General features: G+C 46.3%; 1 protein-coding gene, 1 long non-coding RNA gene and 3 other non-coding genes across 5 annotated transcripts in view; 4 read left to right on the plus strand and 1 right to left on the minus strand.

Moving 5' to 3' along the window:
• Window positions 1-24,425, minus strand: part of LOC141065393 (uncharacterized) — a 250,650-nt gene that overhangs the window by 5,026 nt on the left and 221,199 nt on the right. The gene's annotated exons all lie outside the window — the stretch shown is intronic.
• Window positions 7,836-8,768, plus strand: LOC141065396 (olfactory receptor 2D3-like). The gene has a single exon (XM_073557863.1). The coding sequence runs from the start codon at window positions 7,836-7,838 to the stop codon at window positions 8,766-8,768; it is 933 nt and encodes a 310-aa protein (XP_073413964.1).
• TRNAV-AAC (transfer RNA valine (anticodon AAC)) lies at window positions 19,037-19,109 on the plus strand. The gene has a single exon. It is a non-coding gene; the product is annotated as a tRNA-Val (tRNA).
• Window positions 19,196-19,268, plus strand: TRNAV-CAC (transfer RNA valine (anticodon CAC)). Its single transcript has one exon. It is a non-coding gene; the product is annotated as a tRNA-Val (tRNA).
• On the plus strand, window positions 20,207-20,279 carry TRNAG-ACC (transfer RNA glycine (anticodon ACC)). Its single transcript has one exon. It is a non-coding gene; the product is annotated as a tRNA-Gly (tRNA).

Here is a 24,425-nt window from a genome sequence, read left to right on the forward strand (position 1 = left end):
ACGTGTTTAGCACTGTACAATTGTGCTCGGTGGCCGCAGGGCCTACTCTCCCATCACATGGCCGGATGGGAGCAGCAGGCCCATGCGGCGATTGAGCACAATTGTCGCACTACCGTCGCATGGAGACGCACACAGACAGACACATACATATATACATACATACATACAAACATACATACATATCAAGTCTATCAAACGCCCCACGTCCATCTCCATGCGCCGGTAGCCCTCCATCTTGCCAGAAATCTTGTCACTGCACACTATACTCCGCCCACACACTACACTTCCTCCCGCCTTGACATCATTTCCCCCCATTCCGCTGCGGTTTTTTGCACCCAATCCGCAGGAAAAACCGCAGATCTTTTTAGATCTGCGGTTTTTATGCGGATTTTACAAAGTCCATGAAGTCCTATGGGTGCGGAACCGCGGCAGAAACGCACAAACAATTGACATGCTGCGGAAAATAAACCGCGCGGTTTTTTCCGCAGCATGTGCACAGCGGTTTTGAATTCTCATAGAAAACAATTGTACTGTACACCGCAGCAGAAACTGCTGCGGGTCTGCAGAGGCCAAAACCGCTGCGGAACCGCAGCAAAATCCGCAGCGTGTGCACACAGCCTTAGTAATTTTATTTTGAGGACCGGTTTTCTCAAATTGTGGGTTTAGATTCAGATTTATGAAGTCTGACTATCTTTGCTCCTGGAGAGACTCTGCCTCTCTTACATGCTCTTTTTAATCAGTCATGTGACTTTTCCAGCTTTGTGTTAACCCTGTCCTAACTTTTGTGAAAAGTGTCACTGCCATTATATATTAAATGACATAATTTTTCAAATGAAATGGAAAAATGTCCAAAGCTCAACTTCTGATCTCTTCTATGTTCTGTGTGGTAAAGTATGACCATAAGAGAGATTTCCAGATGATCACATTCTTGATTTCTTTGCATTCTATACACAGAGACCCAACTCTTTTGGATTTAGGGTTGTATATTATAATGTATTTTCTGCTATTGGTAGTATTGTAGTTGTAGTATTAGCCTAATTTTTATACCATTATATAAGATTGTTTTTTCCAGAATGACCTGTCTTGTGTTTGGGTCTGCAGGTTTCCTCCGGCTCCTGATTCATGTGATTGTCCCATATTGATGAGGGCCGTCTGCTTCACACATCTCCTCGCAGTATCGTCATCTTCTCATCATATTATGTCCAGGATAACATTTATTTTCTGTCTCCTCACTGAAGCCTCAGCTGGAATATTGATTCTGATTATTTCCGAGATCCTCCATACCATAAAAAGTAGGAGGAGTCATTTAGTATCGCTGTTGTATGTTATGGAATATTACCCACTTTGTTATATTTGACTAATTATAACACACACTGGATCATAGGATGAAGCCAAGAAAATATTCTACCATCTCATACTCACGAGGACACTGAAAGCCCAGAATACTCAATGTATAGTTAGAAATTATACCCGTTCTTGATACAAGCCTCATAGTCATAGAGGTGCAAGACCCATAGTATCAGTAGAGTACAGCTTTAACCTGAGACAATGATGGCTCCTCTGGTATCACAATAGGGTATTGGGACAGTCCAGTTTGGCACCGCCATGATCTTTCCTTGCAGATATTCTTTACGTGCTCCCGGCAGTCCAGACTGGACATTGCTAATACCAATCCCAGCTCTCCCTCACTAGTCCCCTCTGCAATCATTACATTGCACCTCCCAGGTTACTCAGTGTAACGCTCTTTTGTGATGGGCACAAGCCAATATCTTTTGCACACCCGCTCACTCCTCGCTCTTCCTAAGATATTAAATAATGGGTAGAAAACTGTCCCCTTTTAATTCAGACCATTAGAGGGTCCTCCGAGTGACGTGGCACCCCTACGTGAAACATGCAACAATATAGGGAACAAAAATATCATTATGTAAAGTAGATATAAAAAATAGCATTTGTTCAAAATTGCTTCTGACTATGAGCATTGTTATGAGTTCATTTTCCCCTTCGCTGCTGAGGTCTGGTGAACTCCCTCTTCTGGTAAAGGAAGGTAGCGAGCCTGATTATCAAGCACCTGAGCCTAATGATGATGACTGGCTGAGTGGAGTAACAGACTGGATATAAGGCCGGCGACACCCTTCTGCCTTGCGGGTGATTTCTCTGAGGGATTCTTGGAGACCAGTCTGGATTCCTGCTCCTCAAAAGCTAAGTTTTCTGCTCTGCTTTTTTCATTTGTGCTTTGATTTTGTTTTGCTTTGTTTTTCTGGATTTCTGCCATTCCCTGCTGGGGTGAGCTGAATTCCTATTAGCTCTGTCTTCAGAAAATACCTGAGTACTGATATAGTATTTTTGAAGCCTAGCGTCTTCAGGGCTTTTTTCCATATCAGTCTGTTGGCTCTGGTCTTTGATAGGGTTTTGGCAGATTGCAGACAGCAACCTTCCTTTCCTGTCCTATTTAGTTAGCTTGGGCCCCATCGTTTGCTCAGCCTATCTTTCTATCTATGTAAGTGTTTTTTCATCTTGCTTCACTGTCATTATATGTTGGGGGCTGCCAATTACTTTGGGGTCTGCTCTGGGGCAGTTTAGATTTCCCTTTCTGTCTTTAGGCTATTTAGCTCTCCGGCTGTGATCGAGGGGTCTAGGGCACCGTAGGAACCCCCCACGGCTACTGCTAGTTGTGTTGATAGGTTCAGGGGTCTGCAATCTGATAGCTGCCAACTTCTCTGGTTTTCTGGACGTAGCGACTATTTTTGTGTCTGCCTCTTACGGTGATTCAATCATAACAGAATCACCCGCCATACCGCAGATCCTAGGGTTCTCAATAGTAGGAAGGAATTGTAAAAAAGAAAAAAAAGTGTATATTTTTTCCTCTATATCTCTGAGGCCGTAGGGGGAATTTTTTTTTCTCTCAATGGAGATAAAGCAATTATCTGATCGTGTGGAGCAGCTCGCTGCTGAAGTGCGGGGAATTTCCGCCTACCTTGCTAGTTCACATGCTGTTGAACCAAAGATCCCTACACCTGATGTATTTTTTGGGGATCGGTCTAAATTTTTGAATTTCAAAAATAATTGTAAATTATTTTTTGCCTTGAAGCCTAACTCGTCAGGGAGCTCCGCGCAGCAGGTTAAAATTGTCATCTCTTTGCTGCGTGGCGATCCCCAGGATTGGGCGTTTTCTTTGAAACCAGATGATCCTATTCTGACTAATGTGAACGCATTTTTTCAAGCCTTGGGGTTGTTGTATGATGAACCTAATGCTATTGATCAGGCTGAAAAGACCCTGTTGGCATTGAACCAGGGTCGAGATTCTGCAGAATTGTACTGTCAAAAATTCCGAAAGTGGGCGGTCCTTACTACCTGGAATGATAATGCCTTGGCTGCTCTCTTTCGGAAGGGTTTGTCAGAAGCCATAAAAGATACTATGGTGGGATTTCCTGTTCCCTCTGGTCTGGACGATTCTATGTCATTAGCCATTCAGGTTGATCGGCGTTTGCGTGAACGCAGGATTGCACGAGAGGTGTTGCCACCAGTTGAACAGGTGTCTGAACCTATGCAATGTGATAGAGTTTTGTCCAGGGAGCAGCGTCAGGAGTTCAGAAGGCGTAATAAGTTGTGTTTTTTCTGTGGAGATGCCTCGCATATTATTTCTGTCTGCCCTAAACGAGAGAAACATTTTGCACACACGTTTTCTGTTGGTGGTGTTCAACCTAAGTTTCTTCTGGCTATTACTCTGATCTGCTCCCTGTCCACATTTTCCGCCAAGGCTTTTGTGGATTCGGGAGCAGCTCTAAATCTAATGGACTTGGATTTTGCTAAACGTTGTGGATTTCCGATGACACCTCTGCAGACGCCTATCCCTTTGAGGGGGATTGATGCTACTCCTTTGGCGAAAAATAAACCTCAGTTTTGGACCCAGGTGGTTATGCGGGTCGCCCCAGACCATCAAGAAAATTGCAGATTTTTGGTGTTGCATAATCTGCATGATACCATTGTTCTGGGGTTTCCCTGGTTACAAATTCATAACCCAGTTTTGGATTGGAAATCTGTGTCTGTGGTGAGTTGGGGTTGTCGGTGTGCCTTTAGTGAGGCTCCGTTTTTTTCCACCTCTCCTCAGTCGCATGATGTTCCTGACTATTTGGCGGACTTTTATGATGTATTTAGTGAGAATGAGTCTGCGTCTTTGCCTCCTCATAGGAGTTATGATTGTGCAATTGAACTGAGCCCGGGGTGTAAATTTCCCAAGGGTCGGCTCTTCAATTTATCTGTACCCGAGCACGAGGCTATGCGATCCTATATTAAGGAGGCGTTGGAGAAGGGCCATATTAGACCATCCTCTTCACCCTAAGGTGCCGTTTTTTTTTTCGTGGCCAAAAAGGATGGTTCATTAAGGCCTTGTATTGATTATCGTGCCCTCAACAAAATTACGGTTAAATATCAGTATCCGTTACCCCTGATTTCGGATCTATTCTCTAGAGTTAAAGGTGCTTGCTGGTTTACCAAGCTTGACCTCAGGGGGGCGTATAATCTTATCCGCATTAAGCATGGGGATGAATGGAAGACGGCGTTTAATACCCCGGAGGGACATTTTGAGTACCTGGTGATGCCTTTTGGGCTCACTAATGCCCCTTCTGTCTTCCAGTGCTTCATGAACGATATTTTCCGAGACTTTGTCGCTAAATTTTTGATTATCTATCTGGATGATATTTTGATCTTCTCCAAGGATTGGGATTCTCATGTGGAACATATTCAGACTGTGTTCCGGATCTTGAGGGAGAATTCCCTGTATGTCAAAGGATCGAAATGCCTTTTTGGAGTACAGAGGATTTCATTTTTGGGATTTATTTTGTCTCCGTCAACTATTGAAATGGACCCGGCCAAGGTACAGGCCATTTATGATTGGGTTCAGTCCACTTCTTTGAATGCCCTCCAGAAGTTTTTGGGTTTTGCTAATTTTTTTCGTAAATTTATAGCAAAATTTTCTAGTATTGCCAAGCCATTGACTGATCTGACTAAGAAGGGTGCTGATGTGTTGAATTGGTCTCCGGAGGCTGTTTCTTCCTTTCAGGAGCTGAAGCGAAGATTCACCTCCGCCCCGGTTTTGCGGCAACCTGATGTCTCACTCCCGTTCCAGGTAGAGGTGGATGCTTCTGAGATTGGTGCAGGAGCTGTTTTGTCCCAAAAGGATCCTGTAACATCTAAAATGAATCCCTGTGCTTTCTTTTCCCGAAAGTTCTCTCCATCTGAACGTAACTACGATGTGGGGAATCGGGAACTGTTGGCCATGAAATGGGCATTTGAGGAGTGGAGACATTGGTTGGAGGGAGCTAAACATCAAGTCGTGGTCCTCACTGACCACAAGAATTTGATTTACCTAGAGTCGGCTAAACGCTTGAACCCTAGACAGGCTAGGTGGGCCTTGTTTTTTACAAGTTTTGATTTTGTGGTCTCTTTTCTTCCTGGAACTAAGAATGTCAAGGCAGACTCCCTCTCTAGGAGCTTCTTTGCTGATTCTCCTGTGGTGACCAAGCCTGCTACCATCTTAGGCGAAGGGGTAGTTCTTTCTGCCATCTCGCCCGATTTGAGACGTGCTCTGGAAGAGTTCCAGGAGGACAAACCTGAGTGTTATCCCAGTGGAAAGTTGTATGTTCCTGACCAGTGGAAGATGAGAGTGCTGTCTGAAGTTCATTGCTCTGCATTGGCCGGTCATCCAGGTATTTTTGGTACTAGAGATCTGGTGAGTTGGTCTTTTTGGTGGCCCACCTTGTCTCATGATGTCAGGAATTTTGTGCAGTCCTGTGGGACTTGCTCCAGGTCTAAAGCTTGTTCTCACTCTAGTGGGTTATTGATGCCTTTGCCAATCCCCAGGAGGCCATGGACCCATATTTCAATGGATTTCATCTCTGATATGCCTGTCTCTCAAAGAATGACTGTTATTTGGGTGATTTGTGATAGGTTCTCTAAGATGGTTCATCTTGTACCACTCCCTAAGTTGCCGTCTTCCTCTGAGTTGGTGCCCCTGTTTTTGCAACAGGTGGTTCGCTTGCATGGGATTCCTGAGAACATTGTATCTGACAGAGGAGTTCAGTTTGTGTCTAGATTTTGGAGGACTTTCTCTTCCAAGCTGGGAATTCAGTTGTCCTTCTCCTCTGCTTTTCACCCTCAGACCAATGGGTAGACAGAGAGAACAAACCAGACCTTGGAGTCGTATTTGAGATGTTTTATTTCCGCTGATCAGGATGATTGGGTTTCATTTTTGCCCTTGGCCGAATTTGCTTTAAATAATAGAGCTAGTTCTGCCACTTTGATGTCACCTTTTTTTTGTAACTTTGGGTTTCATCCTCGATTTTCTTCAGGGCAGGTGGAGCCTTCTGCCTGCCCAGGTGTTGACACTGTGGTGGAGAGAATGCACCAGATCTGGGACCAAGTGGTGGATAAGTTATCTCTCTCCCAGGAAAAGGCCCAGCGGTTTTCCAACCGACATAGGACCATTGGTCCCCAGTTTAAGGTTGGTGATTTGGTGTGGTTATCATCAAAAAATATTGCTATGAAGGTGGCTTCTCCTAAGTTTAAGACTAGATTTATTGGACCTTACAAGATTTTGGAGATTATTAATCCGGTCTCTTTTCGTTTGGCTCTTCCTGTCACATTTAAAATCCATAATGTGTTCCACAAGTCCTTGTTGAAGAGGTTTGTTGAACCAGTTGTTCCTGGGGTGGCACCTCCGGATCCTGTATTGGTTGAAGGTAACATGGAATATGAGGTAGAGAAAATACTGGATTCCTGTCTGGCTAGACGGAGACTCCAGTATTTGGTTAAGTGGAAGGGTTATGGTCAGGAGGATAATTCCTGGGTCTCTGCCTCTGATATTCATGCCAAAAGATTGGTGCGTGCCTTTCATCGGGCTCACCCTGATCGCCCTGGAGGCGTGGTTGAGGGTTCGGTGACCCCTCCTCAAGGGGGAGGTACTGTTGTGAGTTCATTTTCCCCTTCGCTGCTGAGGTCTGGTGAACTCCCTCTTCTGGTAAAGGAAGGTAGCGAGCCTGATTATCAAGCACCTGAGCCTAATGATGATGACTGGCTGAGTGGAGTCACAGACTGCATATAAGGCCGGCGACGCCCTTCTGCCTTGCGGGTGATTTCTCTGAGGGATTCTTGGAGACCAGTCTGGATTCCTGCTCCTCAAAAGCTAAGTTTTCTGCTCTGCTTTTTTCATTTGTGCTTTGATTTTGTTTTGCTTTGTTTTTCTGGATTTCTGCCATTCCCTGCTGGGGTGAGCTGAATTCCTATTAGCTCTGTCTTCAGAAAATACCTGAGTACTGATATAGTATTTTTGAAGCCTAGCGTCTTCAGGGCTTTTTTCCATATCAGTCTGTTGGCTCTGGTCTTTGATAGGGTTTTGGCAGATTGCAGACAGCAACCTTCCTTTCCTGTCCTATTTAGTTAGCTTGGGCCCCATCGTTTGCTCAGCCTATCTTTCTATCTATGTAAGTGTTTTTTCATCTTGCTTCACCGTCATTATATGTTGGGGGCTGCCTATTACTTTGGGGTCTGCTCTGGGGCAGTTTAGATTTCCCTTTCTGTCTTTACGCTATTTAGCTCTCCGGCTGTGATCGAGGTGTCTAGGGCACCGTAGGAACCCCCCACGGCTACTGCTAGTTGTGTTGATAGGTTCAGGGGTCTGCAATCTGATAGCTGCCAACTTCTCTGGTTTTCAGGACGTAGCGACTATTTTTGTGTTTGCCTCCTACGGTGACTCATTCATAACAGAGCATGTTCTTGGAATCTATTTTTTCAGATTTTTCTTCAGTTCATCTTGGTCCAATCTATAAACCTTTCTCAACATGGAAAAGGGAAATGACAGCCATGTGACAGAATTCATTCTTCTGGGATTTTCCACTGACCACGTTGTACAAGTTCTACTTTTTCAGATATTCTTGATCCTGTGTATAACCACCATGGCTGGGAATCTTCTGCTCATCGTGGTGGTAAGATATGACCGTCAGCTGCACAATTCTATGTATATCTTCCTAGCTAACTTGTCCTTCCTGGACATCTGCTTCACCTCCATTATCATTCCCAAGATGCTTGTCAATTTCTTCATGGAGAAGAAGAGCATTTCCTACATTGGTTGCTTGGTCCAGATGTATGGCTTCCTTCTTCTTGGTGAGACTGAGTGCGTTCTCTTGGCTTTTATGGCTTACGATCGATACGTCGCCATCAGTAATCCCTTACCTTGCAATGTGATCATGAAGACAATGACTTGTGTTGTAATGATAAGTGCTTCATGGCTGACAGGAAGCGTCATATCGTCGGTGGACATTTACCTTCTGTGTCAACTCACATTTTGTAAGTTCACTCCAATTGACCACTTCTTCTGTGAAGCTCCGTCATTAATGGAACTCTCATGCAATGATCTTTCCCTCTTTAATGTGGTTGCGGTGAAGTTGGTTGGGAGCTACGTATTTCTCCTGGTTCCTTTCTCATGTATCCTTTACTCATATGGTCACATCATCCTGGCAGTTCTGAAGATCCGCTCTAGCAGATACAAGGCTTTCTCCACTTGCATCTCCCACTTGATCATAGTCGTCCTCTTCTATGGCACAGCTATTATAATGTATATGAAGCCCCAATATTCAGGGCACTTATCGGATAAGCTTTTATCGGTGTTTTATACCATGGTCACCCCAATGCTGAACCCCATTATCTACAGCCTAAGAAATAAAGATGTTCAAGGGGCCATTCAACATCTCAAGAGATCCACAATGAAATCCTAGCCTCATGTTCGATGCCCCATTTTTTGTGGATGCAACCTATGGACTGAGCATTACTGTGGTCTATTTTCTTAAAGGGGCTTCTCTGATGTTACTGGTTGTACCATTTACATGCATGGAGTTGCACTGTGTTCTTTTCTTTGCAGGTCAGCTGGAGTGCGTACATGTGGCTCTGTAATTGGGCAAAAGAGGGAATTTAATGAAGGACGCAACTAAAGTGCATGTTGTGGTTGCAGTTGCATTTAAGCCCTTGAGCCTAGGAAAAATCAAAAGGTCCCTTTGGCACATAGTAGAATACCAATACTACTAAAGAACCTTAATGGTTGAGGCCCTTTTAGAAATTTTGCATTGGGGCCCACAAGCTTCAAGTTAGAGGACTGAGCTGAAAGATGGCTGTGAATGGAGCATGTTTGTATACATACATTGAAGAGCCCATTTAGGGAGGAGGTTAGATGCCATTCTGGGAGAGGGTGGACATATAGTATGTGGTGATGAAGGTCTTTGCAGTAAATACTGTAGACCTTGTTCGGACCACCTTAATTGATTAATCTTTCACTCTATAGTGATGTGAAGGAGACTGAGTGTTGTTGCTGTAGACATGATGTTCTAACAGGGGCCTGTGTAGAACTGAGAAGGACAATGGACTGTCAGACAGTGAGTGGTGGCGATGGAAGTAGTATGGTCTCTTTGTGCCAAGAAGGGCCTCAAGACTGAGTGGAAAGTGGCAGAGTAGGCAGACAGCACAATCAGCGTAGACTCTAGCTCCGACGGTTATGGTAACCGTCAGACCAATAAGGGAACCAATGATGGGCTAGGGTGGTGTGTAACAACCCCGAGGTGGCTGTAGTAAGACGTGCAGCATGAGGAGGATCCCTGTAGCCTGGGAGAGACCATAGTATGTAGGGCCTGAATGACCTGTAGGCCCATCCTGTATTACAATCCTGAACTATGCTAAACTGGGTGGAGTGGACAGTGAGATGAGGAGCACAGTGGCGTCTCCTTAGGTGAGCTCATGTGCTGGTGCAGTCCTTTTGCTTGTAAGGTCCCTATGCTAGAGTGGTCCTAGTGCTAGTGAGATTCCTAAAGTGGTGTGGACCCTGTGTCCATGTGGTCTCTATACCAGTGTAGCCCTTGTACTGTTCTGGTCCCTGCACCCATGTGAACCCTATACTATTTTGGTTCTTATGTCAATATGGTCCCTGTGCTCTTGTTGTTCCTGTGCTTGTGTGGTCCCTAAACCAGTGTGTATCCTGTTGCCATGTGGTCTTTATGCCGGTATGGACCTCAGTTGTGTGAACCCTGTACTGGTGTGGGTCCTGTTTTCATATGGACCCTATGCTGGTGTGGTCCCTGTACCGGCGTGGTGCCCATGCTGGCATAGTCCCTGTGCTTATGTGGTCCCTGTGCCAGTGTAGTCCTTGTTCTCATATGGTACCAGTGCCCATGCATTCCCTGTGACCCGTGCGGCCCTTGTGACTGTGTTATCCCTGTACTTGTGTGATCTGTGCCCATGTGGTCCCTGTACCCATGTGGTCCCTGTGCGGCCCATGTGCTGGTGTGGTTACTGTGCTAGTGTGGTTCCTGTGCCTACATGGCCACTGTGTCCCTGTACCGGTGTGGTTTTTGTGCTTGTGTGGCCCCTGAGCCGTCCCTGTGTTGTACGTTACCAGTTTTCTTTAATCTACTACGTTCAGTAATTATTTCTCACGTGTGGAGACAAATAAGATATGGAGACTAGTGTTGAGCATTCCGATACCGCAAGTATCGGGTATCAGCCGATATTAGCTGTATCAGAATTCTGATACTTAGTTCCGATACTTTTTTCATATTAAATACCAAAATCGGAAGTTCCCATAATGCTAGGAGCCCGCTCGATTTGATTCAGCCAATGGGGATCCTCAGAAGTGTGGGCACATCCTTTTAGGCATGTAGGCATGATAACTACTGGCATGGCTGTGATTGGCTGCTGAAATGATGTCATGATGCACTATAAAAACCGCAGCAGCCGCCATTTCGGGTTCACTCTGCAGTGAATTCAGTTAGGGACAGGCTGCTGTTGAAGACTGTGAGGGACAGTTAGAAATAGCGATCATCAAACATATCTATTGCTCTACCCAGGCTACATAATCCACCACTGTAGCATTTTATTAGCCCAGCAGCGCTGTTTTAATAGCTGTCTGCAAGGGCTGCGTGAGTGCAGACCCACGCTGTGTAGTGTGTCCTGCAGGCACGTCTGCTTGTAGGCCGCCCAGCGTGTGTCTGCCTCATACACATTTTTCTTTTATTGCTGCTTTTTTTTCTCCTGTATAGTGTGCTTCCATACGTATCCATATACATTGGTTGCAAACACTAAAGGAGTGGACAGCGGAGCCTTTCAGCAGCCTTTCAGTGCTATAGCCCATTTCTCTGCACTGATTTTGGCTGTCTGATAGGTCTCTCTGTGTGTGAGTGCAGCTCCCGTTGCAGTGTGTTCTACAGCCACCGCTGGTTGTAGTCCGCTCAGCGTGCGTCGCTGCCTCATACATAGTCCTTTTTTTGCAGCTAATTTGTCCAGATTTTTGCTCCTATAATAGTGTGCTTCCATCCGCATCCATTGTCATTGGTTGGTTGCAAACACTATATAGGATTAGATAGAGGAGCCTTTTTGCTGGCTTGTGCCCTTCAGGGCAAGCCAGACTAGTATCACCCTATTTTTTGGAGCCTCATCAATTGCATTGTAGGTTAGCTTCCTGCATTGTAATCGCTCCAAAAAGTTTGTGATACTATAGCTTTCAAACTTTGGTCACATCCTTTTATTTTTCCCAAAAAAAAACAAAAAAAGGAAATAAAGTTCACCAAACATTCCACTTTAGAGTTGTGTAGGCCACATTAGCTCATATTAAAGTGTAGTACCACACACTCTTAGCAAAATTAGTGTTTCTTATACTGGTTAGCAGGTGTTCAGGAATAAGAACACTAAGGCTGGTTTCACATTTGCGTTTTTTTGCGCTGTAAAAAAACGCATACGTGCGCATGCGTTTTTTCCCCTATATTTAACATGGGTGCGCATACCTGCGCGCTGGCATGCGCACGTATGCGATTTTCATGCGCTGCGTTTTTTTGGGGTGTGCGTTTGTATTTTACAGACGCAGCATGTTGCATTTTTTGGCCCTGCAAAAAAGCGCATGCGCACGTATGCGCACATTTTGCGCTAAAAATGGCCATTATAGCCTATGGATGCGCATACGTGCGCACTGGCATGCGCATGTAAGCGTTTTTTTAGCGCTGCGTTTTTTTGGTGGTGTCCACTTGTTGTACTAGTTATAATCTTCTAAAGTCAAAAAAAAAAAGTCTATATAAAGGAGGTGCCTGCCAAAACTCTGCCACTACTACACTGACAGATTGGAGAGCAGACAGTCAACAAGGAACCCATCTTCTATCAGCGAAGAATGTGAGTATATTACATTATATGCCTGTCCTTTTAAATTATGTATGTACTAATGATTTTTATTATTTTTACATGCAGTATGTCTTCAGAATCCGAGTATTCCCCATCGCGGCAGGAATTGGCGCAAGCAGACCGTGAGGTGATTATTTTCGTGCATCTGGTAAGTATATCTGCTGCTTCTCCAAATCTCTTACGTTTTTTTCAACTTTTTTAAGACATCGTCATCATCATCTTCTGCGGACGGGACTAGTGAGGGCGAAGAGCAGGAGCAGCGAAGCCAAGTCCCGGTGGTGATACGGAATGTATGTATCAAATGATTTGTAATGTTCTTTATTTTTTATCTTCTATTTTTACTCTTTTTGATGTTTCTTTTTTTGTAACTTTTTATTCAATTTAAATTTGATTATTCTAATGAATGTGTTTTGTCTAGGTTCCACAACGGGATGAAGACGTCTACCTGGATAATGAGCAGCTCATCAGCCTGGTCCAGGAGCGTTCGCCGTTGTGGGACAGCCGTGACCGGCTGCACAAGGACATTGTGGTGACCCGGCGGCTATGGAATGAGGTGGCCGGAGCGTTGATGGATGGCTGGGACAGCACCACAGCATCCTCCAAAAAGGCGTTTAGTGAGTATTTCCCTGCTCTGTATTGTGCCGCAGTGACTGTTGTCCTTGACGGCACTGTTGGGTTTCGTGCTAGGTGTATTCTAGCAGGAAACCCAACAGTGTCATCGGGGTCTACAGTGACTGCTTTGAGTATTGTATTGCTACATTGTGCTGCAGTGACTGTTGTCCTTGACGGCACTGTTGGGTTTCGTGCTAGGTGTATTTTAGCAGGAAACCCAACAGTGTCATCGGGGTCTACAGTGACTGCTTTGAGTATTGTATTGCTACATTGTGCCGCAGTGACTGTTGTCCTTGATGGCACTGTTGGGTTTCGTGCTAGGTGTATTCTAGCAGGAAACCCAACAGTGTCATCGGGGTCTACAGTGACTGCTTTGAGTATTGTATTGCTACATTGTGCCGCAGTGACTGTTGTCCTTGACGGCACTGTTGGGTTTCGTGCTAGATGTATTCTAGCAGGAAACCCAACAGTGTCATCGGGGTCTACAGTGACTGCTTTGAGTATTGTATTGCTACATTGTGCCGCAGTGACTGTTGTCCTTGACGGCACTGTTGGGTTTCGTGCTAGGTGTATTCTAGCAGGAAACCCAACAGTGTCATCGGGGTCTACAGTGACTGCTTTGAGTATTGTATTGCTATATTGTGCCGCAGTGACTGTTGTCCTTGACGGCACTGTTTTTTTTTTAACAACAGTGGACAAAGTCCGAACACGTTGGCGTTCGATCAAGGACCGCTTCAACAGTGATGTTCGTGCTGAGGGCCAGGTTCGCAGTGGATCTGCGTCAAGGACCAGAACTAGATATCGTCACTATCACGCGTTGCAGTTCCTAAGACCGGTCCTTGCCACGAGATCGTAAGTATTATAAATTTTGGGTTTTTATTTTTATTAATCTGTGTTTTTCTAATCCACAGCTGATGCTTCTTGTAAAGGCATGGTAGTAATGATTTTCCTTTCTTCCACAGCACCTGGAGCAGCACCCTGCAACCTGGCCCTGGAGCGGTCCTTCCTCGGACGTCCTCTGACCCGTCCCAGCCATCCGACAGCCAGGAAGCACCTTGCAGGTCAGCCACACACACAGCTGATGACCAGGAAGCTGGGCCATCAGGTGTTCCCCTGTCCCAGGTCTCTGCCACTGGTTATGCGGGCACTACCCGCCAGCGGCAGAGGGCCTTGGACAGGAATGTCTTGCCCGAGTTTATGCATTTGAGCGAGGCCTTTAATTCCAGCCTCAAGTCACTGTCCGACAGAGTTGAAAGCGGTTTTGCACTCATGGAACGTGGTTTTAACCACTTTGAACACCGCTTCAATTCTGTAGAACAGCGCCTTGACCGTCTGGAGGCCGACCTCAACAGACCAGCACACCATTTTTTTAGTAAGATTGAAAAGGGCATGGCGGAACACCTTAGTCCTGAGCAACAGCTGAATGTGCTGCAGGCCTGCAACAATGCTTTCTTGCAGGCTATGCAGCATAATCGGTACGGTCAGCAGTCAGTGGTGTCATTTCCACCTGTGCCACCATTGACTCGCTTCACCTCACTACCGACTTGTGCTGCATACCACTGCACGGACACCTCTATTCAAAGCCAGGACACCCACCGTTACACCACCACAAGTCTGAGTGCAGCTGGTCACTTCACCGACACCACCATGGCAAGCGCTGCTCCTGTCTGGAGCACCACCGCCACTCCCATGCATGCGTGGAGCTCAGCCACCACTAGGCAAACATGGAACAGCCCTGCCGCTACAACAACATGTAGTAGCCCTGCCACCACCACTCTGCAAACCTGGACCATCACTGCCGCCACCAGTCCTCCTGCAAGGACGAGCACTGCCAACGAAGAGCAGCAGCTGCAGCCACCTCAGCAGCAGCAGCCACCTCAGCAGCAGCCACCTCAGCAGCAGCAGCAGCCACCTCAGCAGCAGCAGCAGCCACCTCAGCAGCAGCAGCAACCACCTCAGCAGCAGCAGCAGCCACCTCAGCAGCAGCAGCAGCCACCTCAGCAGCAGCCGCCACCTCAGCAGCAGCAGCAGCCACCTCAGCAGCAGCAGCAGCCACACCAGCAGACGGGGGACCTACACTCAATATTTGCCCCTAGTTCAAGGCGAAATCTATCAAGGCGGGCATTGGGCCAAAGTCGGTCCAGGCACACAAGCCTACGGCGACATGCCATTACAACTAATGTACCTGAACAGATTTCCTCTCCTCCAAGTGTTCCTAGTTTAATTCCCTTAACTGGACTACCTTCCCCCACAAGTTTTGTTGCCCCTTCCCCTCAAACACCGTCTTCAACTGCAAGTGTTGCATATTCCCTGCACACCCCCAAATTGAAACCATCTGCCCCCAAACGCCGTAAAAAATAATTTTTTGGTTTATTTTTGTGATTAAAAATAAATTTACATTTGTGGTTCACCATTACAAAGTTTCATTAATGTTGTTTGCGCCGCTCACACACACTGATGGGTAAATACATGTTAAAAACCAACCCAAGGCCTAATATAGTCATATGTGAAATAACACGGACTAGTATAGTCATACCAAGGCCTAGTGTAATAACTCTAGTTTTACCAACTTGGATCTGGTTTCATGAAAAACAAACTGTTGAAACTTGTCTAAAAAATAAGTTTCTTTCTAGTTTCACCAGTTTGTTTTTTGTGAAACAAGATGCTAGTTGTTAAAAATCGAGTTATTACAGTAGGCCTTGGTATGACTATACTAGGCCGTGGTATTTCACATATTACTATACTACTAGCCCCAAGGCCTACTATACTCATATTTGAAATACCACGGCCTAGTGTAGTCATTCCAAGGCCTAGTGTAATAACTCTAGTTTTACCAACTAGAATCTGGTTTCATGAAAAACAAACTGTTGAAATTTGTCTAAAAAATAAGTTTCTTTCTAGTTTCACCAGTTTGTTTTTCGTGAAACAAGATCCTAGTTGGTAAAAATCGAGTAGGCCTTGGTATGACTATACTAGGCCGTGGTATTTCACATATGACTATACTAGTAGGCCCAAGGCCTACTATACTCATATTTGAAATACCACGGCCTAGTATAGTCATTCCAAGGCCTAGTGTAATAACTTGTAAGTTGGAATGGAGCAGATTACATTCATCCACTCAATGCTGACTTGTATTCACCATTGACTTTCATTGGGGTTGGGTTTTGAGGGTTGTGTTTTGAGAAAATCACATACTTTTTTTTCAACTAGTTGCACAATTTTCTCTTGAAAAAAATTGGTTTCCTGATTCATGGCCTGCAGCTTTGCTCGTTCCAATATATTTCACGCAGACTAGCAATGCTGCATTTTAACTCATATGTGTATTTACCTGCCCAGGTGTGTGAACATCAAAAAATTCAGTTATACATGGGAAGTTTTTTATTTAATTTGAGTTTAAAAAATATAGTGCACTCAGTAATGGTATCAAATAAGGTTTTTTATTACCATAAACAAACAAAAACATTACACCATTTCATCTTGCCAGTGCACCCGTCCTACATCAGAAATAAAGTAGGCCGCAAATTGGTCCCTCATTTGGCCAACTTCAACGGATGACCTGAGAGTGTGCTGAGTGAATTCAGGCAATGGGTTGGGAGCATCATCGTCCAGTTCAAAGGTCGGGTGCTCTTTAGCCATCACAAAGTTATTTAGAACCACACAGGCCTTCACCACCTCATCGACTGTTTCAAGTTTAAGATTAATGGCCGTGCCCAGAATTCGCCATCTGGAGACAAGAATCCCAAAAGCACACTCGACAGTTCTTCTGGCCCTGGTCAGCCTGTAATTAAATATTTTTTTGGTGTGGTCCAAGTCACGGCTGGAGTAGGGTTTCAGTAAGTTTCCGCACATTTGAAAAGCCTCATCGCCAACCATTACAAAGGGCAGTGGCGGAGCTTCGGTGTGAGGAAGAGGCCGTGGCATAGGGAAATTAAATTGGTTGCCATACAACCTCCGGCCCATGTCTGAGTTTTTAAAAGCCTGTGAGTCATTACCACGGCCAAATGCTCCAATGTCCACTGCTACAAACATACATCCGGCATCCGCAATCGCCATGAGTACTATTGAAAAGTACTTTTTGTAATTATAGTACTCAGATCCCGTTCTTTGGGGTTTGATGATCCGTATGTGTTTACCATCAACAGCTCCCAAACAGTTGGGAAAATTGCATACTGTCCAGAATTTGTCAGCAATTTCCATCCACTTTTCAGCGGTGGGCAGGGGCATAAATTCTGGACAAAGAACATTCCAGAGAGCCCGGCAGGTGTCAGCAACAATTCCAGACAAGGTAGAGATTCCAATACGGTACTGGAAGTGTAGTGAAGATAGGGTTTCTCCAGTCGCCAGGAATCTGTGAACAGACAAAGAAGTAAAATTAATATTTATGTATATTATTTTAAAAAACTATAAAATAAAATATTAGTACATTCACGAAAACTAATTACCCAAGGTTTTGAATACTAAATTTAAAAAAAAACCATCAGACCGCACCCCTTGGTTTTTAAAACATACCGTAATGTCACCAGTAGCCGTTCCTCAGGAGGAATTGCACGACGGAGCTGTGTGTCCTGTCTCCGGATGGATTGTTGGACACGAGCAAGCAAATCCATGAAACTTTCGTGGGACATCCGGATATAATCAGTAAATTTCTCCGGGTTTGACTGGAGCTCGCTGTAGAGGGTGTGGTATGCCCCACGGCTCTCCCGGAGTTCAACAATCGGATGTATCCACATACGCCGCCATCTTCGCTGCCTCTCTCTCTTCCTTTGTTCATGGCAAGCAACTGCATACGCCTGAGCCATCGTGATGTACAAATCCAAGTTGAAGTGAAAACTCTTCCAGCGCAGATCCATGGTCACGAGAAGAATCAAGCAAATGTGAAGAATACTGTAGACAGGGTCTATATATTAACATACCACACCCACAATGCAGTCCCATTGGTCTTGTGTGTTGTTGAATGGTTGTTTTTTCTTTTTTGTGGGGTTTTTCCAAAATCTGTAAAAAAACGCAAACGCACAAAAAACGCATACAAACGCACAAAAACGCTGCGTTTTTTTCCTGCATGCGCATAAAAATGCTTGAAAAAAACGCAGCGTTTGTATGCATTTGTATGCGTTTTTTTAATGCGTTTTTTTGCGGGAAAAACGCGCTGCAAAAAGAAGCAAGTGTGAAACTAGCCTTAGTTAGCATATTCTATTGCTGGTTTAATGAGCATTACTTTTACCAATGTGATTATTTCTACCCGTTTTTGCTTTTGGCAAGCATGTGTGTTTTTGACAGTGTCTAAGTGTTCCTAATTCAAGTAACACCTGATAGGATCAAGGTGCGAAAGCAGGCATCTAGGTGCTTTTTCTTTTTGGCTTTTGGACAAAGGCATGAGAATGTTTTGTGGAGCATGGTTTTGTTTCCCTGTTTGTTCTTTTTCTCCAATAGCCTGACAAATGAAAGGTTCCTGTGTTGCAAAATGCACTTTGTCCTGTCTTCAGACATAGAGGAAGACCTCTTGACTTTGGCTGGCTGTTTTTTTCTTTTCAAGTTCATTTCAGCATGTTTAAACATCTTTAGCTTTGCATGCAGTTTCTGAAGTGTAGTGGTTGTCACGTTCACCTCACACGCGATCGGTCCCCAGTTCGAAACTGGATAGAAGCATGACATTAGGCGTTGATACTAAAGCTTTTGACGTTGAGTCTTTGTTCTCGATGGCTCGTCATGACCACAGTAACCTTCCGCAGCCGGTTTCCGTAGTGTAGTGGTTATCACGTTCGCCTAACACGCGAACGGTCCCCATTTCGAAACTGGGCCGAAACACGCTGTTACCCTTTGGTATCTAAGCGTTTGACTTTCAGTTCTTGATCTCGATTGCTTGATGTCACCACAGTAAGCACTTGCATCTGGTTTTTGTAGTGTAGCGGTTATCACGTTCGCCTCACACGCGAAATGTCCCTAGTTCGAAACAGGGCAGAAACACAGCTTTTTCTCTTGGAAAACAATCTTTTTGACTTTCAGTGCTTGTTCTTTATTGCTTGCCATGACCACAGCATTTTTTGTTGGGTTGAATCGGTTGGTTTCTGTAGTGTAGCGGTTATCACGTTCGCTTTACACGTGAAAGGTCCTCAGTTTGAAACTGGATAGAAGCATGACATTAGGCGTTGAGATTAAAGCTTTTGACGTTGAGTCTTTGTTCTCGATGGCTCGTCATGACCACAGTAACCTTCTGCAGCCGGTTTCTGTAGTGTAGTGGTTATCACGTTCGCCTAACACGCGAAAGGTCCCCAGTTCGAAACTGGGCAGAAACACGCTGTTACCCTTTGGTATCCAAGCTTTTGACTTTCAGTTCTTGATCTCGATTGCTTGATGTCACCACAGTAAGCACTTAAATCTGGTTTCTGTAGTGTATCGGTTATCACGTTCGCCTCACACGCGAAAGGTCCCCAGTTCGAAACTGGGCAGAAACACAGATTTTTCTCTTGGAAAACGATCTTTTTGACTTTCAGTGCTTGTTCTTTATTGCTTGCCATGACCACAGCATTTTTTGCTTGTTTCAATCGGTTGGTTTCTGTAGTGTAGCGGTTATCATGTTCGCTTTACACGCGAAAGGTCCTCAGTTCGAAACTGGGCATAAACACAGTGGTCCTCTTGCAAACTTGCACTTTTGACAATGAGTGCTTGATCTTTAATGCTTGCCATGACCACAGTAAACCCTCTTGTCTGGTTACTGTAGTGTAGTGATTGTCCTGTTTGCCATCCTCCTGAAAGTTCCCTGTTTTGATCCCGGGCAGAAACATGTGGCTTTTCTTTATTTTGATCACAAACGTATATTGTTGGCTTAATTAGCCTTAGTTAGCATATTGTATTGCTGGTTTAATGAGCATTACTTTTACCAATGTGATTATTTCTACCCGTTTTTGCTTTTGGCAAGCATGTGTGTTTTTGACAGTGTCTAAGTGTTCCTAATTCAAGTAACACCTAATAGGATCAAGGTGCGAAAGCAGGCATCTAGGTGCTTTTTCTTTTTGGCTTTTGGACAAAGGCATGAGAATGTTTTGTGGAGCATGGTTTTGTTTCCCTGTTTGTTCTTTTTCTCCAATAGCCTGACAAATGAAAGGTTCCTGTGTTGCAAACTGCACTTTGTCCTGTCTTCAGACATAGAGGAAGACCTCTTGACTTTGGCTGGCTGTTTTTTTCTTTTTCAAGTTCATTTCAGCATGTTTAAACATCTTTAGCTTTGCATGGAGTTTCTGAAGTGTAGTGGTTGTCACGTTCACCTCACACGCGAACGGTCCCCAGTTAGAAACAGGATAGAAGCATGACATTAGGCGTTGATATTAAAGCTTTTGACGTTGAGTCTTTGTTCTCGATGGCTCATCATGACCACAGTAACCTTCCGGAGCTGGATTCTGTAGTGTAGTGGTTATCACGTTTGCCTACCACGCGAAAGGTCTCCAGTTCGAAACTGGGCAGAAACACGCTGATAGGCTGGTTTCACATTTACATTTTTTTTCGCGCTAAATAGCGCATGCATTTTTTTTCTCCTATACTTTGCATGGGATGCGCTTATGTGCGCATACACATGCGTTTGTACGCTTTTTACCGCGCATGCGTTTTTTTGCGGTATGCGCTCGGGTGCACAAAATGCAACCTGTTGCATTTTTTGAGCGTCCGACTTGCCTCAAAACAATGCATGCACACGCAATGCATTTTTTTACAGCAAGACACCCATTATAAGTCTATGGTGAGCATATGTGCGCATTGGCATGCTTATGTATGCGTTTTTTTGCACATGCGTTTTTTTTTTTACCATTAGTTTAGACAATGGAATTTAGGGGTTTGGGTTAGAGTTAGGGTTAGTTAAGGGGGTTTAGGGTTAGGGTTAGGGTTAGGGTTAGGGTCAGGGTTAGGATCAGGGTATGGTTTGGTTAAGGGTTAGGGTTAGGGTCAGGGTCAGGGTTAGGGTTAGGATCAGGGTATGGTTTGGTTAAGGGTTAGGGTTAGGGTCAGGGCTAGGGTCAGGGTCAGGGTTAGGGTTAGGATCAGGGTATGGTTTGGTTAAGGGTTAGGGTTAGGGTCAGGGTCAGGGTTAGGGTTAGGGTCAGGGTTAAGGTTAGGGTCAGGGTTAGGGTTAGGGTTAGGGTCAGGGTTAGGGTTAGGGTTAGGGTCAGGGTCAGGGTTAGGGTTAGGATCAGGGTATGGTTTGGTTAAGGGTTAGGGTTAGGGTCAGGGTCAGGGTTAGGGTTAGGGTTAGGATCAGGGTATGGTTTGGTTAAGAGTTAGGGTTAGGGTTAGGGTCAGGGTTAGGGTTACACGCGAAAGGTCCTCAGTTCGAAACTGGGCAGCAGGGCCGCCATCAGGGAATTACTGCCCTTACTACTGTATGGGGCCCCATGAACAGTAGCAAAAGGAGGGGCCCGGAAGCGCTGGCAGGCCGGGCCCTCCTCTCTTGATACTGCTGTTTGGGCTACAGGTGCAATAGGTCATGGCCGCTGCAAGCCAGATACCTAACAACACCGCGGTGATTTAAAGATACACCTACAGTGTTGTTAGTGAATGCGGCGGCCAGAATTCAGTGCTGTACCTTTAAAGCAGCAGCAGGACCAAGTGCATCATGGTCCTGACACAGGTCATGTGACACACTGCGTGCTCTTCTTCATTCTCCAGCAGAGCAGCAACATGTCATGTTTCTGGGAGACAGAAGATGCTGAAATCGGCAGAGGCAGAGGAGGCGGGCAGTGTGCCAGGACTTGCAGGAAGTTGCAGAGGGGAGTGAGGTGAGGAGATGGCAATCTGCTGAGGAGATGGGAGGTTGCTGAGGTGAGGAGATGGGAGTCTGCTGAGGTGAGGAGATGGGAGGCTGCTGAGGTGAGGAGATGGAGGCTGCTGAGGTGTGGAGATGGGAGGCTGCTGAGGTGTGGAGATGGGAGGCTGCTGAGGTGAGGAGATGGGAGGCTGCTGAGGTGAGGAGATGGGAGGCTGCTGAGGTGAGGAGATGGGAGGCTGCTGAGGTGAGGAGATGGGAGGCTGCTGAGGTGTGGAGATGGGAGGCTGCTGAGGTGTGGAGATGGGAGGCTGCTGAGGTGTGGAGATGGGAGGCTGCTGAGGAGAGGAGATGGGAGGCTACTGAGGTGAGGAGATGGAGGCTGGTGAGGAGATGGGAGGCTGGTGAGGAGATGGAAGGCTGCTGAGGAGATGGGAGGCTGCTGAGGTGAGGAGATGGGAGGCTGCTGAGGTGTGGAGATGGGAGGCTGCTGAGGTGTGGAGATGGGAGGCTGCTGAGGAGAGGAGATGGGAGGCTACTGAGGTGAGGAGATGGAGGCTGGTGAGGAGATGGGAGGCTGCTGAGGAGATGGGAGGCTGCTGAGGAGATTGGAGGCTGCTGAGGTGAGGAGATGGGAGGCTGCTGAGGAGAGGAGATGGGAGGCTGCTGAGGAGAGGAGATGGGAGGCTACTGAGGTGAGGAGATGGAGGCTGGTGAGGAGATGGGAGGCTGCTGAGGAGATGGGAGGCTGCTGAGGTGAGGAGATGGGAGGCTGCTGAGGAGAGGAGATGGGAGGCTGCTGAGGAGAGGAGATGGAAGGCTGCTGAGGAGAGGAGATGGGAGGCTGCTGAGGAGAGGAGATGGGAGGCTGCTGAGGAGAGGAGATGGGAGGCTGCTGAGGAGAGGATATGGGAGGCTACTGAGGTGAGGAGATGGAGGCTGGTGAGGAGATGGGAGGCTGCTGAGGAGATGGGAGGCTGCTGAGGTGAGGAGATGGGAGGCTGCTGAGGAGAGGAGATGGGAGGCTGCTGAGGTGTGGAGATGGGAGGCTGCTGAGGAGAGGAGATGGGAGGCTGCTGAGGTGTGGAGATGGGAGGCTGCTGAGGTGAGGAGATGGGAGGCTGCTGAGGAGATGGGAGGCTGCTGAGGTGAGGAGATGGGAGGCTGCTGACGTGTGGAGATGGGAGGCTGCTGAGGTGTGGAGATGGGAGGCTGCTGACGTGTGGAGATGGGAGGCTGCTGAGGAGAGGAGATGGGAGGCTACTGAGGTGAGGAGATGGAGGCTGGTGAGGAGATGGGAGGCTGCTGAGGAGATGGGAGGCTGCTGAGGAGATGGGAGGCTGCTGAGGAGATGGGAGGCTGCTGAGGTGAGGAGATGGGAGGCTGCTGAGGAGAGGAGATGGGAGGCTGCTGAGGAGAGGAGATGGGAGGCTGCTGAGGTGTGGAGATGGGAGGCTGCTGAGGTGTGGAGATGGGAGGCTGCTGAGGAGAGGAGATGGGAGGCTGCTGAGGTGTGGAGATGGGAGGCTGCTGAGGTGAGGAGATGGGAGGCTGCTGAAGAGATGGGAGGCTGCTGAGGTGAGGAGATGGGAGGCTGCTGACGTGTGGAGATGGGAGGCTGCTGACGTGTGGAGATGGGAGGCTGCTGACGTGTGGAGATGGGAGGCTGCTGACATGTGGAGATTGGAGGCTGCTGAGACGACCAAAAAAATTCTAGAATTCCACTTTTTTCAATTTCAACGCACTTTGAATTTTTTTCCCATTTTCGAGTACGCTATTTGATAAAGCCAATCATGTCATTCAAAAGTACAACTCGTCCTGCAAAAAACAAGCCCTCACACGGCCATATTGATGGAAAAATAAAAAGTGGGTATATATGACTGGGAAACATCTTTATTTGGGAAACTAGCTGAAGAGCCCGGCGCTGCCCGGGCATAGTAACTAACTGTGGTTAGTTATAGCAAATTATAATTATCCGCCATCCCATAGTCCCGTGCTCATATACCCATCATACATATCCTCCATCCCATAGTCCCATGCCCATATACCCATCATACATATCCTCCATCCCATAGTCCAGTGCCCATATACCCATCACACATCCTCCATCCCATAGTCCCATGCCCATATACCCATCATACATATCCTCCATCCCATAGTCCAGTGCCCTTATACCCATCATACATATCCTCCATCCCATAGTCCCATGCCCATATACCCATCATACATATCCTCCATCCCATAGTCCCATGCCCATATACCCATCATACATATCCTCCATCCCATAGTCCGGTGCCCATATACCCATCACACATCCTCCATCCCATAGTCAACCATAGTGACATCATAATGAGGGGCGGGGCTTGATGCGCACACACTGGTTCCCCAGTATGCAAATAGGGGCATTATAACATCACAATGAGGGGCGGGGCTTGACGCGCACACACTTTTTCCTCATTATGTAGATAGGGGCAAAATTGGTGAATTGGAACGCACGGGGTTAAAATTTTGCCTCACAACATAGCCTAGGACAGTCTCGGGTCCAGACGTGTGACGTGTGACATTTTGTGGCTGTAGCTGCGACGGTGCAGATGCCTATCCCGGACATACACACACACACTTTGAGCTTTCTATATTAGATTGTTCTGCGCTCGCACTGCGGTGCATGGACTGGGCGCCGATCTCCTGGCCTGCATCCTCATACATGCTGTGAGGCTGCTGAGTTCTAGTCAGGAGACCGGCGGCCCGTCCATGTACTGCGGTCCGAGCGCAGATCGATATCCACCGACAGCTTCATACATGTACAGAAAACAATACAATAATCTACAATCAGAAATACAGATTATAAAAAAAATCACAA

This window comes from Dendrobates tinctorius, unplaced genomic scaffold, assembly GCF_039654945.1.
Source record: "Dendrobates tinctorius isolate UK_male_01 unplaced genomic scaffold, ASM3965494v1 ptg000251l, whole genome shotgun sequence".
In the NCBI taxonomy this organism is placed as follows: Eukaryota; Metazoa; Chordata; class Amphibia; order Anura; family Dendrobatidae; genus Dendrobates; species Dendrobates tinctorius.

What these genes read in the sequence shown, in the direction of transcription:
- LOC141065396 (XM_073557863.1), top strand. Translation starts at nt 7,836, where the DNA reads ATGGAAAAGGGAAATGACAGCCATGTGACAGAATTCATTCTTCTGGGA.